Raw genomic sequence first — 21,995 nt, forward strand, 5'->3', positions numbered from 1 at the left:
GTACGCACATCTCAAGGCCGCGCTCCTTAAAAAATTCACAGCCTCCCAATTTTTGCGCAACTGCCACCTCCTCGACCTCCCAGGCCTCGGTGACTCCATGCCGTCAGACTTGCTCTCACATATGCTTGCTCTGACCGACGAGAAACCGCCCGGCTCCCTCTTCCGCACGCTCTTTATCCGCCAACTACCTCCCAGCATCCGCCCGGCGATCGTGGCGTCCAGCCTCACGGACCTCGAGGCCCTGGCCGACGAAGCCGATAAGCTCCTGTCTGCCGGCTCCAGCCACGCCGGTTCGTACACTCCCTACTAGCGGATTCTGGGGGGAGCTGTGTGGCGTACCGATCACAGAAAGGACACAAGCCGCTTTTCGGTCCATAGACTATAAATCAGGCGTCATGCCTTTAAGAAGGATCACACCATTAAGAAACTCGATCTGCAACATAGTTAAACCCAGAGCGGGGGAGGAGCAGTCGAAGCTGTGGACTGATTAAAGGCAGTCGGACTTGGTGTAGTCACTGACCCCATTTTTGTGTTCAACGTGCTGCCTCAACAATTAAACTTTTTCTGTTGAACCTCTCCGAGTTCAGTATTTTTTGCTAGGAGTACGTAGACTCCTACAATGGGATCTTTAACATATATTTGAACAGGCAGATCTGACTTTGTCTTAACAGCATTTGCAACAATGCAGCACTCTCAATATTAAATCAGGTCAGGCCAGGACAGGCTGGATGGACCAGCTGGGCTTTCCCTGTCTCTTTCCATACATTTGCATTAAGCTCTGCAGATATAGGTAGTGCATTGTCTTGTGGCGAGGCACCCATGAATTCATTTTGAATACCTCACCATGCCAGTGCCCATTTCTTGTGCCAGCCAAGGTCCATTCCCTTCAGTGACCTATGTTTACACAGAGCTCTTTCCACCGACACATTTACATCCCCTAAAATTGCCATTTATAGTGTCAGTCTAATCCACTTTGAGGTACATTTTCTACGGTTTCAATACTCAATAACCATTGAGCTCATCATAAATTTCATTAGTTTTGAGTTTTAATGGCAAAAAAAACCTGATAAACCTTAATACCAAACAAATACAGTAAAAGATGCAATATGTGATAGACACACGTGCAGTATAAAATTGCAGTCAGTTGCAAAAACAAAACAGTTTAAAGTTCTACATTTGGCAAATTAAATATCTTCTCAACAAATCAATGTTTCACAATAAAAAGGCCAGGAAAAAAAATACAGATCACAGACACATGTATCAAAATTTTATGTCATTTAGACACCAAAGTTGCATTACCCTTTAGATTCCTTTGTAAGACTATAAAAGAGCATTCCAGACAACAACTTGAACTATTGTCCTTGAACTATTGATGCTTTCACAGTCTGATATTGTCTAAACAGTTTCATGAATGGACATTTCCGTCAGATATATTTGAATACATTATTGACATCAATAGAGAAGCAACGTATCTTGTAGTATAGATTTGGGTGCTTTGAAATGGACTTTAAAAGCTACAGTAATGGCTTTAGGGTTCAAAATTAACACTGATCTGCCAAATCAAAGCAGATGTATCTTATAATGGAACGATGACAGTCGGAAGGCGACTGGTCCAATAGGCCAGTGAATTCTGTCTGTTGTCTGCTGATTACACTGCATTCCCGCATGCAGCAAGCTTAATGTGCAGGCTTCCTAGTCACAGTCTCCCGTAAACACCTGTGGGAGCACTAATTACATTTTTTTTAGTTTCTGTATTATTTCATCGCAAGTGCTATTTAATGTGGACCAGTGACTCTTGTCAGCCACTCGTCCTCTTGTCTAGTAGCTCTGTTAGCTTTTATTTCCTGAAGGATGAGAATTTGGATGCACCCAATGCTGTTTCATACCCAGTTCCATTCACATTTGAAGGTTGTAGTACATTTCCTGTTTTCCCTCTCCACAAGCCATTTGTGTTGAGCGAGAAGACTTCAGCTGGTCTGAAACTGCTTTATCAAATTCAAGTGGTATTGTCGCCCATTGATATTGTGAAATGACTGGATATTCCATGACTGTCTTTGCCAGTTCATTCCGTCTGCTCGTGTACACTACACCAATTCCTTTTCTTCAAAATCAACTGTTTATGTCGTATACTCCATGGTAAAATCACACATAATTTGCAGGCTCCCCTTTCGGAATAAATGGCCCAGGCTGAATGGTCTTTATTTTGCAGTGTATCAAGAGGCACAAGCAGTGCAGTAAAGATCCTGACATGTTTAGATCACCACCAAAGCACGTTCAGTACACTAACGAATGGGTTAAGTGCCCATTCTGGTTTCACTATATGCATTTCAAATGTGTTGGTGTTTAGAATAACGAGATTCTAAATCTTTCAGTGTAAACAAGCTAACATTCCACCATTCCCAGTGGTCCTTTTCCTCCCACCAACCCCATAGGACAAACCCGTGAAGCTTCTGAATGCCTCTGATTTTAGCTCATCTTATTCTTCATTCCCTTCATCAAAGCCTCAGCATTACTCGCCTGCAAATCCCGGCTGAACTCCCATTTTACTGGGCCTATGGTTTTCAAAGGTGAACAAGCTTACAGCTGTTTGCTTTATTTAGAGTACATTGCCACTGAGAAAGTGTTTGGCAAACCTTCCTTTATGGCGTGATTCATATCAACACACTGTGTGCTTATAGATAAGTGGAAAATAAGGATTTGCCCCCATCCCCAAGCATTTTTCCCTGAAGATTGTACAATGTACAATGCTTCTACTTCTGGAATATTCTGACACAGGATTTATCAAAAATAATTTGTAGAAAATATGAATATTTTGAAAGCTGCAGTGGCAATTCACCACTGAAGAGTTAATAATGAGGGACACCAAATAAACAATAATACTGTGCTTCTGAAACGAGCACTTTCCAGTCTGTCTAATCCGACAGGGTATATTCTACATGACACCTATTGAAGTGGGATTTAAAAACAACAAGAATTTTGCTTATTTTAGAAGCCAAACAGTCAATTAAAATGGAGAAAGTTTTTTTCCCTACTCCTCTCTAAAATAACTCACTCTTGCTCGTGTAAGGTTCCAGGGTTAACAGCTGTCCTATGTTTCCTTATCCAGGTGACTATCCTTCATGAGTGAGCTTAAACGTGAATCTTCAATAGGTTAGTCAACTACAGAGGGCACCACATCTGAGTCCGATCCTGTTTCCACCTGACATACATGCGCTGGGATTTTCCAATCGGGTTACTGGATAACACATCAGGAGCAGGATCATGGCTGATTTTCCCCATCTCTAATCTAGGACCAATGAGGCTAATTGTACCGTCCAAACAACTTTGTCTGCTGAGATCAACTAATGCACTACTTACCATGGACCTATAGGTCTGACTGGTTCAGTACTGCACTACATCATTCATGCACTAAGCTGTCAAGAAGTTTTAACAATTTACCTGTCAGGGATGTAACCTGGGATGCTCTGTTCTGCATGATTCAGTACCACACAGTGTGATGCCTTTACCCACTCAGGCATAAGAGCAATAAAAAACTTCTTTAATATTTATACTGTAGTTTATGTTATAGTTTCTCTGCTTTCCTTTGTCATAAATTACAATATATTGTATATTTATTTAATAGAATATGTGTTTAAGGGTAGCTCTCACAAATATTAAAAAAGGACTATATTGCAAATGCCTAATATTACATTTTAGTTAGTTCATGAAGATGTAATTAGTTTCATTATGTTAAATTCACCTCATAGCTGTTGTTATTGATAGCTGCTTAACTAGAGGTCACTGTCTTATTCGGGTGTGCTCTCTAAAAACATGAGTGGGCCATATTCTAACAATAGCCAATCAAGAATAAAAGGCCCAAATTTCCTCTGCCAATGCCCGGGTAAATCAGCACAATTTGGGTAGGCAATGGTGTGAAATACAACGGGAACGTGTTCCACTGGGTCCTCGCCCATGTTTGCATCCACTCAAAATGTTTCCAGAATTCATGCCAGCCACATATAATGTCTGTGTGTCCCTTGTGTCAGTGTCAGTAATGGTTGGGAGGAGGGGGGCAATTTAAACAATAAAAGGTTAATTTTGGCGATGCAGCGTGATCGGCTGCATTAAAGAAACTGGTATTCAACATTCAGGGGAAGTTCAAAACACTTTTTTCATTGTTAGTAAAGGATTGCGGGCCCAATTATGCTGTGGTAGGGCCCCATAGTGATTTTCACAACCTTCCTACCCCACCCCTCCCAGCTGTGCTGCTAATAACACTTGACCCTGGGAAATGGGCTGGATTCAGGGAAGAGGCAAAGGGGGGGGGGGGGGGGGGGGGGAAGGGTGGAGAAGGGGTATGAAAATTCCAATCTGCACAAGATCTGCCCCCCGCCCCTAGACGCCCACTGCCGAGTTTTACCCGAGATGCTCATCGGTTTAAAATTATATTTCTTTACATCTTAATCAATAGAATAATAATTGTTTTGGTATGTGTAAACCAGAAAGGCCAAAATACAGAAACCTTTATCTTTTAATTGTGTTTAAATTTACTTATATGTGCGGAATTATTTATAAATTAACCCCTGAGTACCAATGCATGTTACTGCTTAATTGACCTACTTTTCCCCCACTAACAGAATTATATTCCCAGTGTATATTAATTGAGGACTAATTAGATGTTAGACTTCAATACCCCTGCAACAGATGGATAGCTGGAAGTGGAATTCATTTCACTGCGTTTCATCTCCATTATGAGTTATTAATGACGTTTTAAGAAACAGAGCCACAATGATAGCATAACAGGCGAGGTACTGATGAAAAGCTCCAAGCTTACTGGAATCATTCTGTGATTTCATTGGTGAGTCATATTGATCGGCACTGCTTAATGCTGTACATTGATTTAATTGATTCAGTCACAGGTACAGTGTTTCCAAAAACTCCCGAACACAAATGTTGTTTGTTTCTTAGTCAGTTTCTTAATGTAATGTTGAAAATTGTAATACTTCTTCTTGAAACCTGTGTTGAGGTTTTTTTTTCTGCAGTGTCGAGCGATTAATTAAAGGTGGGTGTCGTCCTTCGTGTCTCGTCCGCCTCCACTATTGTTACAGACATTGATCTTGAGGCTGGGTTTATTGTTTGGGACGTAAGCCAGAGGATCAGGCCGGATCAGGTAGCTGTAGACACAAAAGAAAAATGAGAAATTTAATTGAAAAAGGAGCAAGGAATAAAAAGGGAAGACTGCAAAAAGTACTTCAACAGGAAGAAAGCTGTGAAACTCAAACTGTTAATGCCCTACACATCATGTAGAAATTGAAGATTACTTTAACATTTACTATTCATGCACAAACTAATTCTAACATTTATTAATAATGCACACCTCCTTGTTCATGGTGCTTAATTATATTAAACAATATAATTGAAATTTTTATTTGCTCTAGACTACAATCAATCAAAACTTTGTGATCCTAGGTTTTATGGAACAAGGTAATGTATGGCAATGGGAGGAAATGGCTGACTTTTTAATTTTTTTTCTAATAAAAGTATTAATATAATGAAGTTATATCATGTTTAGCTCTTAGAATAAGCTTATCATTGGATTCTGAAAAGAGCCATAGAAATCATTAACAAATTTGCTCAAGTCATTTTGCAATCATTTCTCAAGGTTGTAATAATTCAATTCTAAAATTCTATCATTTCAAAAAGCCATTTCCAAAAAATCTTGTTATTCATTGCTTTAATTACTAGATTAAAAATTGTTCTATTAATCCCCTAAATTTTAAACCAAACTCAGATTCCAGTAATGGTAGAGGACCTGAATTTCCTTGGCCATTGCGCCATTACTCCAGCAGAATTTGGCAGAATGAATCGGGAAAAGGACAAGAGCTGGATATGCTGGATTCCATCCTCAGTTGAAAATACCACTGAACCTTTGTAAGGGATGCAGCCTTTGTCTGACCCTTACAATCCAGCTGTATCGGGGAGTTCCTACAATGGGAATTCGTGCTTCCCAGTCCCACCTGTAACCCAGATGAGGTGTGCTCGCCTCCAGGAGGGGCAGAAGTGTTCCCTACTAGCGGGGACGGGAGGGGAAGGAGAGGTGTCCACTTATTAGGGAAGCGACCTGGATCCTGTAGATGGGTAAATAAAAAAAGTTTTGTATCAACCCCCATACATAGAGGCCAAAGGACCTGGGGGGTGGGGGAGGTGGTGAGGACCTTGGCATCGCCCCATCTGGGCACCAGAGTTTCTAGCAATGCCAGAGAACCAGAGGACACTAGCGTGTGCAATCCTGGTGCAAAATGTGCTGGAATTGTGGCCGATGGATTTTTGGCTTCAGTAACTTGTTGAGCCAGAACAAATCGTTACGACCACCAAAGGTCAGAAATAAAGGCCAGAATTTTGCCGTTGCTCAGTGGATGGGATCGGTGGCAGGTTGGCAGTTAAATGTGAACTGACTGACAGCAGGTCAGGAACCCGCTGTCAAATCGTGCACACTTGCCTTTCCCGATTTCGGGACTGCCAGCGCTGAGCAGAGCAGACAGGCAGTGGCGGAGGAATCAATTTAAATGATTATTGGCTTGTTTACAGCCACTTAACAATGGTTTTAAACTTACCCTTTGAATTTGACAGCTCGCCCATGGGTTTCACGCAGTTGCTAGACCATGCCGGTGAAGCTGAGGCGGGAGGTCAGAGGCCATTGAATCAGCAGATGAGTTGATAGCTTCAAATGTCAAATAAAAGCTCCCACCTTTCAGCGATATCTTCCCTCAGCCACAAGCTCTTCCTGACTGCATTTCCACAACAGTTTCACCATGTTGCAAGTCTTTACACAAGTCTCCATCCAGTCTGACCTCATTACCTCTCTCACCATTGACAGATCGCTTCTGTCATCTCTACTTCACTTGCCATCTATTTCATCAGCATCGGTGCCCTTTATACTCTCTCACCTTGGTCCTCAGAAACCCACCACGATCAGCCCCAACACCAGCAGCACCAGGCACACCAGCAGCACCAACAACACCACCAACCTCTCCGCAATCAACTGTTGCTGTAAAGGACAGAGGGCATCAGCACCTGACCACATTGCTGCTCGGGAGGCCAAGGATGGCCTCACTATGGCCAGATTTACTTCACTTGACACTCTACACCCTGGCTGCCACATGATGCGCCAGTTTGGCACTACCCCACACCAACACCATAAAGCATCCTTACAATACCCAAGTCATTCCTTTCACACTCATCCCCATTGCGGGGGTACCGTTATGTCTCACAATTCACTACAACTCACTAAGCCACTTCCAAAGGTGCACACAAATCTGTCCAAGAATGCAAAGAGTTGAAAATAAAGGTTTTAATGTTTGACAGCACATTAACAGAAACTTTACATGGACATTGCATAAAACACCCAAGTATCTGCCCTTGTGAGTTGTTAAGTTGGTGTGATTGCACTAGGATGAGGGCAATTGTGAGGGGTGGCTAGTGAGATGGGGATGTGATAATATAGATAGAGAGGGATGGGTGGAGGTGCAAGGTAAGTTGCTGTGAGTAAGGATGTGCAGGAATAGGGTAGGGAAGGCAGAGTGATGGGGACGAAGTTGAGTGTGGCTTTGTACTAAGGTTTCGTGATCTACTGAGATCATTGAAACGTTTGTGGCACTGCACCCAGGTCCTCCTGATTACATCCCTGCTTGTGACCTCCTCTGCAATGTGCAACTAGGTTGTGTTGATCTCCTGGGGAGATCTCTTCTGCCCATGTGAAGGGAAGAGGACCTCCCTGCCTATGTGACTCCCTCCATAAGCATATGGAGGGCGTCATGGGAGAGCCTGGATGCAGCCGTGCACCTTTGTGCAGTGTTTGCAGCACTTCAATGTTGTAGAACAGTGACAGCACAAATGTCAAAATAAAGTTGGCCATGGTCCCTTTAAGGACACCAGCTGATGACACATCATCAAATGACGTCATCAGACCCGCTTCCTCTAATTGGCCGGGAAACGCGCTGGGCAGGCTTAACAAGCCCTATTAAGGGAAATTCATCTCGAACGGCAGTGGGATTGGGACCCGCCACCGAAGTCGTCCGCCCCGGACCCGCCGAGGTCAGCAAAATCGCGGCCCAAATCTCTTTATTACTCCAATTATTGCTCCTATGTTAAAAATGTTGCATCTCTTCATCTTTGTAATCATACGCAAGTGGTGCTGGGATAAACTGGTGGCTAATGAGTTCTTTACGTTGCAGTGCTGTCGCTAATGGCAGCTCTGACTTTGGCGGCAGTGCTGTGAGGTAAATGAGATAGAACTGCTGTCTCTGGAGAGGTGACAATCACCTTAGGATTCTCCAGAGGTATCAGCACTGCTGCCCGTTGATTTGTCTGGCCTTGGGTGCTGGAGAAGGTTTGCTGCCAGAAATGAAAGCTACATTGTTACCAGTGCTGTGGAATCCACCTATGGGGGGAACCCGCTCCCAGGAGATGGGACCTCAATTAAATATTATAATGAGGCTGAAAACCTCTTCTTTAACCTCTATTTTGTTTTTAACTGCATGTGGATAGGATTTACACAACTCGTGAAACTCGGGAGTTACGGCAAGGTGGGTACATAAGAACATAAGAAAGAGAATCAGGAGTAGGCCATTTGGCCCTTCAAGCCTGCTCCGCCATTCAGTAAGATCATGACTGACCTTGTACATCAACTCCACTTTCCTGCACTATCCCCATATCCCTTGATTCCCTTAATATCCAAAAATGTATCGATCCCTGCCTTGAATACACTCAACGACTGAGCATCCACAGCCCTCTGGGGTAGAGAATTCCAAAGATTCACCACCCTCTGAGTGAAGAAATTTCTCCTCATCTCAGTCCTAAATGGCCAACCCCTTATTCTGAGACTATGACATCGTGTTCTAGACTCCCCAGCTAGGGGAAACATCCTCCCTGCATTGACTCTGTCAAGCCCTGTAAGAATCTTGTATGTTTCAATGAGATCACCGCTCATTCTTTTAAACTCTAGAGAATATAGGCCTAGTCTACTCAATCTCTCCTCATAGGACAATCCCCCCATCCCAGGATCCAGTCTGGTGAACCTTTGTTGCACTCCCTCTATGGAAAGTATATCGTTCCTTAGGTAAGGAGATGAAAACTGTACACAATACTCCAGCTGTGATCTCACCAAGGCCCTATATAATTGAAAAGTAAGACGTCTTGGGGTAAAAATTCGGTAGTGCCCCGAAAGAGTTAGCGCCCCCATGGCCGATTTTCCCAGGTAGCCCCCCGAGAGGGAGGAGGGGCGCTGCAAGCCAAAACCGTGGCGCAATGTGCCGCAGCGCCACGCCACGGTATTGCAGGCCTTCCTCCACTTCTTAAAGGGGATGGGCCTGGCGCAGCGCATCCCAGCGCCCATAAAAACATAGAAGATAGGAGCAGAAGTAGGCCATTTGGCCCCTCGAGCCTGCTCCGCCATTTAATGAGATCATGGCTGATCATCCAAATTCAGTACGCTGTCCCTGCTTTCGCCCCATGTCCTTTGAACCCTATAGCCTTAAGAAATGTATCTAACTCCTTCTTGAATATATTTAATGAATTGGCCTCAACTGCCTTCTGTGGTAGAGAATTCTACAGGTTTACCACTCTCTGGGTGAAGAAATTCCTCCTCATCTCAGTCCTAAATGGCTTACCACTTATCCTTAGACTGTGACCCCTGGTTCTTGACTCCCCGGCCATCGGGAACATCCTTCCTGCATCTAGTCTGTCTGGCCCCATTAGAATTTTATAAGTTTCAATGAGATCCCCTCTCATTCTTCTAAACTCCAGTGATTATAAGCCCAATCGACCCAATGCCTCCTCATACGCCATTCCTGCCATCCCAGGTATCAGTCTGGTGAATCTTCGCTGCATTCCCTCCATGGCAAGAACATCCTTCCTCAGATAAGGCGACCAAAACTGCACACAATACTCAAGGTGTGGTCTCATCAAGGCCCTGTACAACTGCAGCAAGACATCCTTGCTCCTGTACTCGAATCCTCTTGCTTTGAAGGCCAACATACCATTTGCCTTCTTAACCATCTGCTGCACCTGCATGCTTACCTTCAGCGACTGGTGCACAAGGGCACCCAGGTCTTGTTGCAGTTCCCCTTCTCCCAATCTATTGCCATTCATTCAGATAATAATCTGCCTTCCTGTTTTTGCCACCAAAGTGGATAACCTCGCATTTATCCACATTATATTGCATCTGCCATGCATCTGCCCAATCACCCAATCTGTCCAAATCATACTAGAGTTTCTTGGCATCCTCCTCACAGCACACACGCCCACCCAGCTTTGTGTCATCTGCAAACTTGGAGATATTACATCTAGTTCCCTCGTCTAGATCATTAATATATATCGTGCATAGCGGGGGTCCTAGCACCGATCCCTGCAGTACCCCACTAATCACTGCCTGCCACTCGGAAAAAGACCCGTTTATTCCAACTCTTTGATTCCTGTCTGCCAGTTCTCTATCCAAGTCAGTACCTTACCCCCAATCCCATGTGCTTTAACTTTGCATGCTAATCTCTTATGCGGGACCTTATCGAAAGCCTTCTGAAAGTCCAAATACACCACATCTACTGGTTCTCCTTTATCTATTCAACCAGTTATATCCTCAAAAAATTCCAGTAGATTAGTCAAGCACGATTTACCTTTTGTAAATCCATGTTGACTTTGTCCGATCCTGTCACTGTTTTCCAAGTGCACTGCTATTACATCTTTTATAATGGACTCTAGCATTTTCCCCACTACCGATGTCAGGCTTACCTGTCTATAATTCCCCGTTTTCTCCCTACCACCTTTTTTAAATAGTGGGGTTACATTAGCTACCCTCCAATCCATGGGAACTGTGCCAGAGTCTATAGAATTTTGGAAGATGTCCAGCAATGCATCTACTATTTCTAGGGCCACTTCCTTAAGTACCCTAGGATGTAGATTAACAGGCCCTGGGGATTTATCGGCCTTCAATCCCGTCAATTTCCCAACACCATTTCCATACAAATACTGATTTCATTCAGTTCCTCCCTCTCATTAGACCCTATATTCTCCGACATCTCTGAGAGGTTATTTGTCTCCTCCTTTGTGAAGACAGCACCAAAGTATGTATTTAATTGGTCAGGCATTTCTTTGTTCCCCATTATAAATTCCCCTGATTCTGACTGCAAGGGACCTTCGCTTGACTTCACCAATCTTTTTCACATATCTATATAAGCTTTTACAGTCAATTTTTATGTTCCCTGAAAGCTTACTCTCATACTCTATTTTCCCCCTCTTAATTAATCCTTTTGTCTTCCATTGCTGAATCCTAAATTGCTCTCAATCCTCAGGTTTTCTGCTTTTTCTGGCCAATTTATATGTCCTCTCCTTGGATCTTATGCTATCCCTAATTTCCCTTGTTAGCCACGGTTAAGTCATCTTTTTTGTTTTATTTTTATGCCAGACAGGGCCACCAGGGATCGGGAGTGCCGGCAAACGAGCCCGACACTCAAAAGGAGTGCTGGGCTCATGGAGAGCAACTGACACCCCGCGGGGGGGCTTCATGAGGGCCGGGGACAGCAACGGGGGCAGGTGCTGGCAGGCAGCCAGCAACAAAAATGGTGGCCTATCATCTCCCCTTTAACTAGTGCCGCCCCAGCCGCAGGTAGGCCACCCTGACCCCGGCGGACATAGCGTTCGACGGTAATTTGGGGGGCGCCACCCAATATTGCAGCCGAGGCATGAGCGGGGCGCTGCGCACGGTGATGACATCATCGCCGGTGGCGCAGCACCGCTAACGGTTAGCGCTGCTGCTAACCTCCCACTGAATTTCGAGGGAGGCGTTAGCGGCGCCGCGCCCAGGCACTAGTTGATTTGCATCCCGTTAGCGCCCTCTTTGGGCGCTAACGGGAGGCGCAAATCAACCGAATTTAGCCCCCTTTACTCTTATATACTCAAATTCTTTTGTAATAAAGGCCAACATACCATTGTAAGTGGCTTTATACGTACCTCCTAGATCCATTGTCCCTACCTAACCCACCCCACTTTCCCCACACACACTCCCCATCATCCGGAGACCGGCCACGATCTTCCCTTTACCCCCCCCCCGCCCCCCGATAAGCCGACCCCGATCCTCCTGATCCTGTTAATGGCCTGGCCCCCACTTGAACCATCCATCCTTTCTCTGTGCAGCCTAGTGCCACAGGCTCAACCGCGGGCAGCCAGCCAGCTTCTCACTCTGGCTGGCTGCGTGTGGGAAACTGAGGCCTCGCTTGCAAATCAGGCCCTAGTTTTGTAATAAAGACTGCAGGGCCTGTGGGAAACCCGGCCTCCTGGGTTTCCCGACCGTCTCGGAGCCCCCGCGCCCCCAACCTGCCCTCCTCCTTAAAATCTAGCTCATAGTGTAGAAAGGCCAGATTCCACAGCTGCAGGAGCCCCAGCATATTACAGAAGTGTTTCTACTTGAAATATTGCAGTAATATAAAAAGGGTGATAAACACAAGTGAGAATTTCTCATGAAAATTCAAACCTGCTAAACATTATTGACAACATCAGAGTTCTAGAAAGCTTCTGCCTACCGAGCGCTGGGTTATTGAAACTGTGCATCTCAGGCTGGAAAACAAAAAGTCATCTGTTGCCCTTCCTGGGGTTGAGTACAAAAATGAGCTGACCTTACCACATAACATGAGGTTATCTCATTTACATAATGCTCTTGCAGTCCAGGGACATCAGCTCATGGCGCTCTGGGAGCACCAGGGCCAGAATATCAGGCACTAGCGTTCTGTTCTACGCTGGATGATTTTACAGCATGGACAGGGGTGGGGTGGGGGTGGGGGGTGGAAAGGGCACCAGGCTGAGGGACAGAGGGTGAGGTGTGCTAAATGTTTTGTTATTTTTATAAACAGTGTCTTCCCCTTCAGTGTGGACGCCTAATCTGAAGGAAGGTCAGGGATCGAATGAACTTTGCACACAGCCTCTGTGCATAAAATTATGGGGACCATATGCCCAATGGGCTTAAGAGATCATATTATCGGCTCCATTGAGTCACTGTAGTCAAAAGTCAGGGCATATCTTCCACAATATGGCTGGACAGTCAGCACTATATAAAATCATGAGCAAAGCATCAGTGTAGGCATTGCTAGAATTTGCTGGACTTCTAACTGGATTCCAGGAGCATGGGAGCTACTGCAACTGCAACTCAATATTCTGTAGTGCCAAATTCTGAAAGTGGTTCTACTACATCAGCATCAGAACTATTTATATTTCAGGGTGATTTCTATTGACAGCTACAAAACTGCCATGCGGTTTGTGGCTGTAGCTGGGCCTGTACCTTCTCCAGTTGCTGGACCAGGTCCATACAGGGCTGTGAGTACAAAATTAGTTCAGTAGTTGGGGGTGGATGGATTGAGATATTCAGCCTTTTGACACCTAAAAGCATTGCCCATTCCATCTCCAAGGTTACTTCTGTTGGAGTAGTACTGCTATTGATTATAGAAGATTGAGGGGTGATCTGATCGAGGAGTTTAAAATGCTAAAAGGATTTGGTAGGGTAGATACGGAAAAACTATTTCCTCTGGTAGCGGAATCAAGAAAAAAAAGGGACATAATCTTAAAATTAGAGCTATTCAGAAGCAAAATCAGGAAGCACTTTTTTAACACAAAGTGCAGTAGAAATCTGGAACTCTGCTCCCCCAAAAGGCTGTGGATGCTGGGACAATTGGAGCTTTCAAGACTGAGATCGATATTTTTTTTTTATTAGGTAAATGTATCAAGGGATGTGGAGCAAAGGTGGGTAAATAGAGTTGAGGTGTAGATCAGTAATGATCTAATTGAATGGCGGAGCAGGCTGGAGGGGCTGAATGGCCTAATCCTCTTCCTAATGTTCCTACTGGAGGTGCCAACAGAAATCAGTCCTTTAGATGCTGTGCTTGAACTCTGGAAGCAGCAATGCCTTCTCATTTACATTATTGGTTTGTTGATGGCAGAGTTGTCTGGGGTGGCCAACTGACACGGTAAATGCAGCATATACTGCCATTGACCTCTTCTTATAAAGTAAGAGTTGAAATATAAAGCTAGCTAGTGTCTGTTGGATCATGTTTCTGGAGCATGAACTGGATCAGGCTACGAGTCGGAGTTTGCCACCAGCACAAATTCTCTAACACTCTTTTGGCTCTCAGTTCAAAACAAAATAAGTGAAATACTTACACAACATCATTCACTTCCAGTCTTATATCTGGTGAAGGATTGATGAGAATATATGACAGAGTGTTCTGTTGATCATTCATTTCATCTAAAAAAAAGAAAGGACATTTTCAGTTATATATGCTGGTCAAAGTAAGCAGCTCCCCCATGACCTCACCTCAACTGCACATTCCTCTCCCCATGACCTCTACCACTCAAAAGGATAAGAGCAGTAATGCCGTGGGAACACCATCACCTCCAAATTCCCCGCTAAGTCAAACAAACATCCTGAGCTGGACACATATCATCGTTCCTTCATCATCACTGGGTCAATATCCAGGAATTTCCGACCTAATACCATTGTGGGGCATCATCCCCACAAGGTTCAAGGGAATCAAGTGATTCAAGGGGAAACAGCGGTAGACAATAAATATGGTCTTGCCAACATTGCCCATATCCCGATGACAAATAAAAAAGAAAGGCAGTAGTAAATTGATCCCTAGGCAGTTACTTTTATGAGTAACTCATAGAGCACTGTACAGTGTAGGAAACGTTAAAAATAAATTAACTTTGTGTAGCTGCTACACAGTTGACACAAAGGAGAAAAAGGTGCTTAAAATGACTTCATATTTCTATCAAGGTATTACAGCTAAAGGAAGAAAAGTATTTTTTTAAACGTCCTGTGTCCCTGATGACCATGTGTGCGGGAAGTGTATCCAGCTGCAGCTACTGGCAGACCGCATTGCAGTGCTGGAGCTGCAAATGGATACATACTGGAGCATTCATGATGCTGAGGAGGTTGTGGATATCACGTTTAATCAGTTGGTCACACCACAGGTAAAGGCTGGCCGCCAGGCAGAGTAGTAGGCGCAGGCAGGTAGTGCAGGGGTCCCCTGTGGCCATCCCCCTTTCAAACAGATATACTGCTTTGGATATTGTTGGGGAGGATGGCTTATTGGGAGAAGGCAGCAGCAACCAACTTCCTGGCACCATGGGTGGTTCTGCTGCATGGGATGGGAGGAAAAAGAGCGAGAGAGCTATAGTGATAGGGGATTCTATTGTAAGGGGAATAGATAGGCGTTTCTGCGGCCACAAACGGGACTCCAGGATGGTATGTTGCCTCCCTGGTGCAAGGGTCAAGGATGTCTCGGAGCGGCTGCAGGGCATTCTGGAGGGGGAGGGTGAACAGCCAGTTGTCGTGGTGCATATAGGTACGAACAATATAGGTAAAAAAATGGGATAAGGTCCTAAAAGGTGAAAATAGGGAGTTAGGAGGTAAATTAAAAAATAGGACCTCAAAGGTAGTAATTTCAGGATTGCTACCAGTGCCACATGATAGTCAGAGTAGAAATAGAAGGATATTTCAGACGAATACGTGGCTAGAAGAATGGTGCAAGGGGGAGGGATTCAAATTCCTGGGACACTGGAACCAGTTCTGGGGGAGGTGGGACCAGTACAAACTGGACGGATTGCACCTGGGCAGGACCATGACCGATGTCCTAGGGGGAGTGTTTGCTAGTGCTGTTGGGGAGGGTTTAAACTAAAATGGCAGGGGGTTGGAAACCTGTGCAGGGAGACAGAGGAAAGGAAAGCAAGGATAGAAGCAAAAGACAGGAAGGAGAAAAGCAAAAGTGGAAGTCAGACAAATCAAGGGTGTAAATCAAACATGGCCGCAGTAAACACTAATTCTAAAAGGTCTAAGAGTGTTAAAAAACAAGCCTGAAGGCTTTGTGTCTTAATACGTGGAGCATTCGTAATGAGGTGGATGTATTAGCTGCGCAAATAGGTGTAAACGGATATGATATAATTGGGATTACAGAGACATGGCTCCAGGGTGACCAAGGCTGGGAATTCAACATCCAGGGGTATTCAATATTCAGGAAGGACAGGCAAAAAGGAGAAGGAGGTAGGGTAGCATTGCTGGTTAAAGAGGAGATTAACACAATAGTAAGGAAGGATATTAGCACTGATGATGTGGAATCTGTATGGGTAGAGCTGCGAAATACCAAGGGGCAGAAAATGTTAGTGAGAGTTGTATACGGACCCCCAAACAGTAATGCTGAGGTTGGGGATGGCATTAAACGGGAAATTAGAGATGCGTGCAATAAGGGTGACTTTAATCTACATATAGATTGGTCTAACCAAATTAGTAACAATACTGTGGAAGAGGAATTCTTAGAGTGTATACGGGATGGTTTCCTGGACCAATATGTCGAGGAACCAACTAGAGATCAGGCCATCTTAGACTGGGTATTATGTAAAAAGAAAGGATTAATTAGCAATCTTGTTGAGCGAGGCCCCTTGGGGAGGAGCGATCATAATATGATAGAATTCTTCATTAAGATGGAGAGTGAAGTAGTTGATTCAGAGACTTGGGTACTGAATGGTATGAGGCGCGAGTTGGCTAGGATGGATTGGAGCATGTTACTTAAAGGGTTGAGGGTGAATAGGCAATGGCAAATATTTAAAGATCACATGGATGAACTACACAGTTTGTTCATCCCTGTTTGGCATAAAAATAAAACAAGAAAGGTGAATCAACATTGGCTAACAAGGGAAATTAGGGATAGCATAAGATCCAAGAAGAGGACATATAAATTGGCCAGTAAAAGCAGCAAATCTGAGGATTGGGAGCAGTTTAGGATTCAGCAAAGGAGGACAAAGGGATTAATTAAGAGGGGCAAAATAGAGTATGAGAGTAAGCTTGCTGGGAACATAAAAACTGACTTTAAAAGTTTCTATAGATATGTGAAAAGAAAAAGATTGGTAAAGTCTAGCATAGGTCCCGTGCAGTCAGAATCAGGGGAATTTATAATGGGGAACAAAGACATGGCAGACCAATTAAATACATACTTTGGTTCTGTCTTCACAAAGGAGGACACAAATAAACTCCCAGAGATGTCGGGGATCATAGGGTCTAATGAGAGGGAGGAACTGAATGAAATCAGTATTTGTAGGGAAATGGTGTTAGGGAAATTGATGGGATTGATGGCCGATAAATCCCCAGGGCCTGATAATCTACATCCTAAGGTACTTAAGGAAGTGGCCCTAGAAATAGTAGATGCATTGCTGGTCATCTTCCAAAATTTTATAAACTCTGGAACAGTTCCCATGAATTGGAGGGTAGCTAATATAACCCCACTATTTAAAAAAGGTGGTAGAGAAAAAAGGAGGAATTATAGACCGGTATGCCTGACATCGGTAGTGGGGAAAATGCTACAGTTCATTGTAAAAGATGTACTAGCAGAGCACTTGGAAAACAGTGACAGGATCGGACAAAGTCAACATGGATTTACAAAAGGTAAATCATGCTTGACTAATCTACTGGAATTTTTTGAGGATGTAACTGGTAGAATAGATAAGGGAGAACCAGTGGATGTGGTGTATTTGGACTTTCAGAAGGCTTTCGATAAGGTCCCGCATAAGAGACTAGCGTGTAAAGTTAAAGCACATGGGATTGGGGGTAAGGTACTGACTTGGATAGAAAACTGGTTGGCAGACAGGAAGCAAAGAGTTGGAATAAACGGGTCTTTTTCTGAGTGGAAGGCAGTGACTAGTGGGGTACCGCAGGGATCGGTGCTAGGACCCCAGTTATTCACAATATATATTAATGCTAGACGCGGGAACTAAATGTAATATCTCCAAGTTTGCAGACGACACAAAGCTGGATGGGCGTGTGTGCTGTGAGGAAGATGCAGAGAAACTCCAGTACGATTTGGACACGTTGGGCGATTGGGCAGATGCAGTATAGTGTGGATAAATGCGAGGTTATCCACTTTGGTGGCAAAAACAGAAAGGCAGATTATTATCTGAACAGCAATAGATTGGGAAAAGGGGAGGTGCAATGAGGCCTGGGTGTCCTTGTGCACCAGTCACTGAAGGTAAGCATGCAGGTGCAGCAGGCGGTTAAGAAGATAAAAGGTATGCTGGCCTTCATAGGGAGAGGTTTCGAGTACAGGAGCAAGGATGTCTTGCTGCAGTTGTACAGGGCCTTGGTGAGACCACACATTGAGTATTGTGTGCAGTTTTGGTTGCCTTATCTGAGGAAGGATGTTCTTGCCATGGAGGGAGTGCAGCGAAGATTCACCAGACTGATACCTGGGATGGCAGGAATGACATATGAAGAGAGAGTGGGTCGATTAGGCTTATATTCGCTAGAGTTTAGAAGAATGAGAGGGGATCTCATTGAAACTTATAAAATTCTAACAGGATTAGACAGACTAGATGCAGGAAGGATGTTTCCGATGTGAGGGAGTCCAGAACCAGGTGTCACAGTCTAAAGATAAGGGGTAAGCCATTTAGGACTGAGATGAGGAGGAATTTCTTCACCCAGAGAGTGGTGAACCTGTGGAATTCTCTACCACAGAAGACAGTTGAGGCCAATTCATTAAATATATTCAAGAAGGAGTTAGATATATTTCTTAAGGCTAAGGGGGTCAAGGGATATGGGGAGAAAGCAGGGACAGTGTACTGAATTTGGATGATCAGCCATGATCTCATTGAATGGCGGAGCAGGCTCGAGGGGCCGAATGGCCTACTCCTGCTCTTATCTTCTATGTTTCTATGTTTACAAGAGGAACATGTTAATCGTTACTTTGACACAAAGTTAGAAGTAAGAGTTAATCCACGCAAGGAGCAAACTTGTTCTCAAAGTTTTGGACCCTCGTAAATAAACAGTAAATAGATTAGCTCAGCAGGTTCCCTTTCGCTGTGGCAGCTGCAATTTTTCTTAAAAAGAAACTGAAATCCGAATGATGGAGTATTCATCCCCCAGCTCTATTCACCTGTTCACCATTCTGAGTAAATTGTCATGGAACGGCAGCTTATGTTACCTCCTTATGTCGCTTTTGCTGCTGATTTGTATGTACTGATCATCAGCCACATCTCATTTCTAGTTTCTGTGCTCCAGTCAGGACAAGAGACATCACACTGCAGATTCATGAATTATAAATTCATTAACTAAGTTAAATACTCACTTATTTACACTGAAGGAAATACAAATCTTTATTTGCATTCTTTCATAGAGCTTATCAGCCGACGAATTTCACAGAAACCTCATTTAATTTCTATATATTTTTAGAAGTCCTAGGAGTAGACCTTTAAGTGGAAAAGTGAATCTAGAGAAAATTGGATTCCATATTGTAGATATAGACATTAGGTATTCATTACATGCTCTTGCCACAGCGACCTTCTAACTTTAAAAACAAGTTTGGAATTGAATATTTGTATTATATTACCCAGATTAAAAGGCTAAGTACAGTGGAATATATTGCCATAACCACCTCAATTGAATACATATGTTAAAATCGGCTGTATTGTCTGTGGTATCCCAATCTGCTAACAACAAGATGGGTCACAACCTTTCCTTGGGCCTTTCCTACTGCCTTGTGTTATTTAATACATTCACAAGTGATTCCCCAAATCCCACCTAATACATTCCCAGCATCCTCAGCAACAAAGGTCAGGCTATCAACTGCCTCTGAGCAAAGAATCTGCTGAACCAAAGCCACCCCGCTGTAGGCGCTCGGCAATAAATATACGTGACCTGGGCTAACAGTGCTATTCTCACGAGCAACCTCTGCTATATCTGTGATAGAAGCTTTGTTACTCCAGTAAAACTGTTGCACTCCTTTAGAAGAATTAACCTTGGTGTTCAGATGAAAATAAGCGAGGTAGGCTGTTTTACTTCAAAATAAATCAGATAAAACCAAGTTAAATTCATACAGAAATTTCTTACTTTAATATCGGCAGGATTTCATTTCTGCCAAGAGGACGATGAACATTTTACAAACACGTTTTTAATCTGCTGGATTAAATATTGAAGCACTTTGAGACTTCCTAAGGTCATGAAAGGTGCTATATAAATGCAAGTTCTTCCTTTCTTTTGCTTTTTAGTTTTTTTTTTAAAGTCGGTACCATTCTTATGGGCCCACAGTTATACTACAAGTGTCACAGAATACACAGGTACAGGTAACTTTCGAATAACCGGCCCCTAAATAACCGGAACGCTCTATCCACCGGCAAAATTCAGGAGTCGGTTCAGATAACTTTTATTACTTTTTTTACTCCATTTGTTGCTGTGCAAGGGTGTAGCTGAAGCTGTTGCTAAGCTACAGAGACGCTTGCAACTTGTGCCGATTGTTTTGAAGCTGTTGCTAAGTAACAGGGTTTGTTGCTTTATACGGAGCTCTGAGCTCTGTATCTTTTACTATAGCGTTCGGTTATCCGGAATTGTTGATGAACCGGCAACACGTCAGTCCCGTCCGTGCCGGATACCAGAAAGTTTCCTGTACTATTGTTGAGAAGATATATTCCATATAAAATTTCCATTAAAATCAACAGCACTGAGCAAAAAAGCAGCAACCTTAAAATGTTAGACAACAATCTGATTTAGAACAAATAAGGGGTGAAGTTGGTTTTGGACGGTAATGCAAAACTGGCAATAGTGAATCGGCAGCCCATTTTATGCCCTGCTCCATTTTCTTTTCCATGGACTTTAATGCCAAATGTCTGGCGATATTAGGCTGAAACTTCACTGCTGGCATTCATTGTGTATGAAATGTTAGGTGTTTTTTTTTCTTTCAGTGGTTTCTACCTATTTTTCACAGTGGCTAAGAATTTGTTTGGAGTGGTTTTGGAGAGTACATACCTGTTTTCCTGGTGGTCCAGTGTTACATATTTAATGGAGCATGCACACGCCACAGTGTTAGTTTTGGTTTAAATCTGAAACTGTTTCACACTGTTGTTAAGTTTGGAATGTGAATCAGGTGACAAGAGCCCAAACCTATTCTGAAGTAAAGTGTTGGTGCTACCAATGCTAGTTATAGTGCAAATGCTCCGTAATTCCTTTGTGCATTGTAAAGTACGTTGTTTTATTAAGTCTCCGATTATTTAATCTGAGATGTCCCTGGTTTTGACTGTTAATTGTCCCTTGGGTGATATAAACTGAAGGTCATGACCACCCAGTATCTGCATCTGTGACAGTCTACGAGAGGCTCTTCCATGCTCAAACGCTAGTCTCATTAAATTCATTAAATTCCAACTTTGGATTCATATGGTACAATTTTGGCACTCTCTAAATTTGTAGTCTGAATTTTATTCAAATGTTCTTCTTCAACAGCAATCATCATTTGTTACGCAGTTTAGGCAAGCAGAGGGATAATGAGGTTATTGCAATTGATGTCATCACACCATCCATTGGGAGTCAGTAAACTGATTTTCTTCTTCTGTTGATCAACCTTGAAGAACCGCAACATAAAGTGTTTATAAATAAATTGCAAAGTGAGCCTTTGTTGCCACTAAGGAGCATTCATCTTAAAACGCAACAGAAATATAAATTCTGAAAATACAAAGAGATCCGACGCTACAAATTTTATTAAAAATGTGGCAGCAGCTGCACTCAGTTTCCTGGTGCTGTTTATACAGGTAGATACAACCTGATTTATATTGGTCCAAAAGTTCCTGTAACCAGTCAACGAATGGCACCCACCGTTCATTAGATTTGCCCTTGCCCGTTTAATCTCCGTGATATTCTGCGTAGCAAGTTGCTAGAAGTGGGAGATAGAAATGGTGCGGTGCCCTCTGCAGGCCATGTGGGATCTGAGTGAACAGGCCAAGTAATGGTGTACCTCCTTAACCAATCAGAGTGAAGGATTGTGAAATGAACAGCACAAGGTCTGAACAAGGAAGTGTTATTTAGAGTGGAAAATTCAATCTCAAATCAGGTACAGAAAAAGAAATAAAGAGGGAAAGAAAGATTCGATTAAGAGAACAAAAAAGAGACAGAAAGAAAAACTAAAAAAAACATTTTTTTAATCGCCAAAATTAAAACCTGAAGGAAT

At 43.4% G+C, this 21,995-nt stretch overlaps 1 protein-coding gene across 1 annotated transcript in view; it reads right to left on the minus strand.

Moving 5' to 3' along the window:
* Positions 1 to 979: 979 nt before the first annotated feature.
* LOC147121868 (potassium channel subfamily T member 2-like) overlaps positions 980 to 21,995 on the minus strand; it is a 257,850-nt gene continuing 236,834 nt past the window's right edge. The window contains exons 3-4 of the mRNA XM_085982390.1: positions 14,179 to 14,263; positions 980 to 5,153 (exon numbers count right to left, since the gene is read on the minus strand). Of these exons, the coding sequence (XP_085838516.1) occupies positions 5,036 to 5,153; positions 14,179 to 14,263 (203 nt within the window). The 3' untranslated portion in view covers positions 980 to 5,035. The remainder of the gene's footprint in view (positions 5,154 to 14,178; positions 14,264 to 21,995) is intronic.

This window comes from Somniosus microcephalus, chromosome 3 (assembly GCF_052327205.1).
Source record: "Somniosus microcephalus isolate GS21.2 chromosome 3, FLI_Smic_1.0, whole genome shotgun sequence".
Classification (NCBI taxonomy): domain Eukaryota; kingdom Metazoa; phylum Chordata; class Chondrichthyes; order Squaliformes; family Somniosidae; genus Somniosus; species Somniosus microcephalus.